The sequence below is a fragment of the Octopus bimaculoides genome, chromosome 13 (genome assembly GCF_001194135.2).
Source record: "Octopus bimaculoides isolate UCB-OBI-ISO-001 chromosome 13, ASM119413v2, whole genome shotgun sequence".
In the NCBI taxonomy this organism is placed as follows: domain Eukaryota; kingdom Metazoa; phylum Mollusca; class Cephalopoda; order Octopoda; family Octopodidae; genus Octopus; species Octopus bimaculoides.
The window spans coordinates 52,285,173-52,290,054 of NC_068993.1; the positions used below are offsets into that span (position 1 = coordinate 52,285,173).

At 35.4% G+C, this 4,882-nt stretch overlaps 1 protein-coding gene across 4 annotated transcripts in view; it reads left to right on the top strand.

Annotated features, from left to right (window-relative positions):
• Positions 1 to 4,882, top strand: part of LOC106877721 (cGMP-dependent 3',5'-cyclic phosphodiesterase) — a 434,395-nt gene that overhangs the window by 144,469 nt on the left and 285,044 nt on the right. For all 4 annotated transcript variants that reach the window (XM_052972474.1, XM_052972473.1, XM_052972475.1 and 1 more), the window contains exon 5: positions 1,525 to 1,583. In XM_052972474.1, coding sequence (XP_052828434.1) covers positions 1,525 to 1,583 — 59 coding nt within the window. The remainder of the gene's footprint in view (positions 1 to 1,524; positions 1,584 to 4,882) is intronic.

The window sequence follows — 4,882 nt, forward strand, 5'->3', positions numbered from 1 at the left end:
ATATATATATATATACATATATGTTATTATCGAAATCTTATTTACAACCCTATTGCTATATGTGATACCAATAATTCACATCACTATACATCAGCTATACCTTACGGTGACTGTATCCTTCATGTTCCTTACATTAAAAATGATTTAATAATGCATCAGGACAATTGCAATTTATATTTAGCCAAAGGTAATAATAATAATAATAATAACAATAATCCTTTCTACTATAAGCACAAGGCCTGAAATTTGTGGGGAAGTGACTAGTGAATTACATCGACCCCCAACATTTGACTGGTACTTATTTCATCGACCCCGAAAGGATGAAAGGCAAAGTTGACCTCAGTGGAATTCGAACTCAGAATGTAAAGACAGATGAAATGCTGCTAAGCATTTTGCTCTGCATGCTTAACAATTCTGCCAGCTAGCTGACTTAATAATAATGATAATAATAATGATAATAATAATGATAATAATAATAGTAAAAAAAAAAAAAAAGAGTGCCATTGTTATCAAGTGAACAATATTTCGGCATCTAGTGTGCCTTCCACAGGTTCACAAAATAAACTTGTCAATCTACTTCATTTTTGGTAATATTTTATAAGATTGGGGTAACTCCTCCAGGAGGTATACAGAACCAAAAAAAGAAGAGTACTTCTGTATACCTTCTGGAGGAGTTACTTCAATCCTATAATAATAACAATAATAATCCTTTCTACTTAAGGCACAAGGCCTGAAATTATGGGGAAGGGAACTAGTTGATTACATCAACCCAGTGATCAACTGGTAATTATTTTATCAACTCTGAAAGAATGGAAGGCAGAGTTGACCTCGGCAGAACTTGAATTCAGAACATAACAATGGGCAAAATACCACTAAGCATTTCGTCCAGTGTGCTAACAATTCTGCCAGCTCACCACCTGCAATAATAATAATAATAATAATAATAATAATAATAATAATAACAACAACAACAACAACAACAACAACAACAACAACAACAACAACAACAACAACAACAACAACAACAACAACAACAACAACAACAACAACAGCAGCAGCAGCAGCAGCAGCAGCAGCAGCAGCAGCAGCAGCAGCAACAACAACAACAACAACAACAACAACAACAACAACAGCAGCAACAACAGCAACAGCAACAACAACAACAACAGCAACAACAACAACAACAACACCAACAACAACTCCCTGATGCAGTAGCAGGCAGTGGCTTTCATTGCTTCTGATCTTAACTGATTGGAAGTTAAGAAAATTCTGAGCCCCACCTGCAAGGTCATGTGCTATTTATCTTGATATGAACTCACCATGTTGTGTACATATGGTTCTGATGCATATAACTGGTGTGCCTTTATCAGATGGGTAGTCATGATGGGCATAATGGGCTTCGTATATTTTACTCCAGTGTCACTTTGATGGCATGCACTGCTCTGTCTCTCGTTCTCAATAATAATAATAATGGAGCATTGTCATTGATTTTTGATTAACACAAATTTTCTGTTGTTCTTGCAGTGGTTGTGTGTTTACCTGTTCTGGGTTCTAGAGAGCAAGACAAACGTGGTGTGATAGTAGTAAGTATGACTTAACCATTTTCTTACCATATATATTGTGAAATATATTGCATTTGTTTCAGTTAATTTCGGAAAATAATGAAGAATTTAGTGAAATGACTATCGTTATTAAGCTGATGTTTGGAACATAAATCAACGTGATATTTTGATGTGATTTTCATATGAATATCTCATCAAAATGTCATGTTAATTAGATCACTTGAAGGCATGAAGTTTTTTTATCCTAGAAACCAAGAATACTCTTGAGTTGGTATCCAGGGCACTCCAGTTAAGGTTGAAATATTCTTGCTTCCATTCTAAAAAAGAAAAAGATAATAATAGCAAGAGCTCTCAGAGAGTGCAAACCTCCACCAAAGCAACGCCAACGACCTCTCAACAATTAGCCAGAGATGATTTTTAAAATGAGAATATCTAAAAATAAACTCGACTGCTCTCACAAACGAGAATACTAAAAATGAACCCAACCGCTCTCAAAAATTAAGTAAAAAGACTCGAAAAATAATCCAGAATCCTTGTCCAGTGCCAGATTGATCCCAAAATTTAATCAGTTTGAGCTAGTCATGAGGCCAAACATCCCTGAAAGTTTCATCCGAATTCATCCAGCAGTTCTTGAGATATCTTGTCCATGGGCAAACAAACAAACACAACTGAAAACAATACCTCCACCTTCACTAAGGTGGCGGTAATAATCCTTTCTACTATAGACATAAGAACTGAAATTTTGCGGGAGGATCTAGTTGATTACATTGACCTTAGTGCTTGACTGGTACTTATTTTATCGACCCCAAAATGATGAAAGACAAAGTCAGTCTCAGTGGAATTTGAACTCAGAACATAGTAATGGATAACATGCTGCTAAGAATTTTGCCTGGTGTGCTAACAATTCTCCAGTGAGCACAAGGCCAGCAGTTTGGAGAGAGGAGGTAAGTCGATTACTTCAACCCTAACATCCAACTGATACTTTTTTTATTGACCCCCAAACGATGAAAGGCAAAGTCAACCCCAGTGGCATTTGAACTCAGAATGTAAATGCTGCTTAGCAGTTTGTCTAGTGTGCTAACAACCCTACTAACTTGCTGCCTTAATAGTAATAACAATGATGATTTCAAATTTTGGCACAAAGCCAGCAGTTTTAGAGGAGGAAGTAAATCAATTACATCGACCCCAGTGTCTGACTGGTACTTATTTTATAGACCCTGAAAGGATGAGAGGCAAAATGGACCACAGCAGAATTTGAACTCAGAATGTAAAAACAAACTAAATGCTGCCACACATTTTGCCTGGCATGCTAACGATTCTGCCAGCTTGCCAACTTAAATATAATAATAATAATGATAATAATAATAATAATAATAATAATAATAATAATAATAATAATAATAATAATAATAGAAAAAAGATGGTATAAACACACGCCAGAAAAGGTCACAGAAAACGAGAAAGCAACCATACTCTGGGATATGCTAATACACACAGATAGAGAAATTAAGGCAAATAGACCAGATATAGTTGTCAAAGATCATGAAGGGAAAAAATGCCTTCTAATTGATGTTTCAATACCAGCAGATGACACCGTTTCTCTAAAAGAAATGGAAAAACTTTCAAAATACAAAGACCTGGAAATAGAGATAACTCGAATGTGAAATCTAAAAACAGAAACAATTCCTATCATAGTAGGTGCCTTAGGTATAATAAAAAAATATTCAGACAAATACATAACAAAAACACCAGGACTTACAAATATATATAACATACAGAAAATTGCACTACTGGGTACTGCACACATTCTACGCAAAACACTTTCAATACAGTAAACATAAGAGCACCACAGCAAACCACAGCACATACCCAAGGCGCACAGAGCTGCGCTCGGTAGTGAAGTGAAAGCACGTTATAAAAATAAAACTACTGAATAATAATAATAATAATAATAATAATAATAATAATAATAAATAAATAAAAGATATTGATAGTTCTGCATTTATCGCCTCGTTGGAGTGACAGACTAATGACTTAGTGTTTGCAATGTTACAAGCTGTAATAGAAAATCATACCTTCAAACATAATCACAAATTTGGTATTTTGTGCCAGTTTTACCTAATTATTACATCAGTATTTCTATCATTTCATGGTGGAGCAATTTCTGTTAGAAGAGAGAATCCATTCAAAATGCAATTAAGATAATTACTAGCTTTCTTTTGATTATTGAAATAAATACTCTTATAATTAGCATTATTCTTAAAAGGCACACACACCATTAAGAACCTTTGTGTTATTCCCTGACCTGACAAAAATAACAGTCAAATTTCTTTAAAAACTACGATCTATCAACTTAAATGTGATGCCAGTTAAAATAATGAGTTTATTGTAAACAGTGAAGGTGCATGGCTCAGTGGTTAGAGCATCAGGCTTACAATTATGTGGTTGTAAGTTTGATTCTCTGACTGGGCTCTATATTGTATTCTTGAGTAAGATACTTTGTTTCATGTTGCTCCAGTTCATTCAGCTGTAGAAATTAGTTGCCATGTCACTGGTGCCAAGCGGTATCAGACTTTACCTTTCACTTGGACAGCATTGGCAGCATGGAGAAGGGAAACTGGTAGGCATGAGGGACTGCTGGTCTTCCACAAACAGCCTTGTCCACACTTGTGCCTCAGAGTTGAACTTCCTAGGTGCAACCCCACGGTCATGCGTGACCAAAGGAGGTCTTTACCTTTACCCATTGTAAATGGTGCTTCGCTTCACTACATTTTGTCAGAAAAGCAGCAATAAAACAAAGAAAGACAGTTATGATAACCAAAAGCATATGCATAGTATTTAGGACAAAACACAAGAGGACAGAAAAGTTAACAGTAAAAGAGTCATAAAGAATAAAGGATACATGAAAGCCTCGTGAGTAGATTTGGTAAATGGAAACTGAAAGTAGCCTGTTGTACATGCAAGCCCACTTAATTTTCAGTTTGCCCACACATATATACTCATGCACTTGCCCCCATTCACACATACAGACTCACATGTACCATTCTCACATACACACATGCTTGTGCACCTTAGTTCATCTTGGTCACCATTATTATAATCTCCCTTTCATTCAGTCTCTTTCTTCCGGCCATGTCATTGTGTTGAACTGTTAATCCCGAAACATTTTTTTCTCTCCATTATTTTCGTTCTCTCTCCATTTTTTTTTTGTTTCCTTTTCCATTCTTTCTGAGCATTAATCTAATACACTTGCTGGTTGTTCTTTCACCTGTCTCCGTCTTTGTTTTCTGTAAATTTAAACTATATATATATATATATAT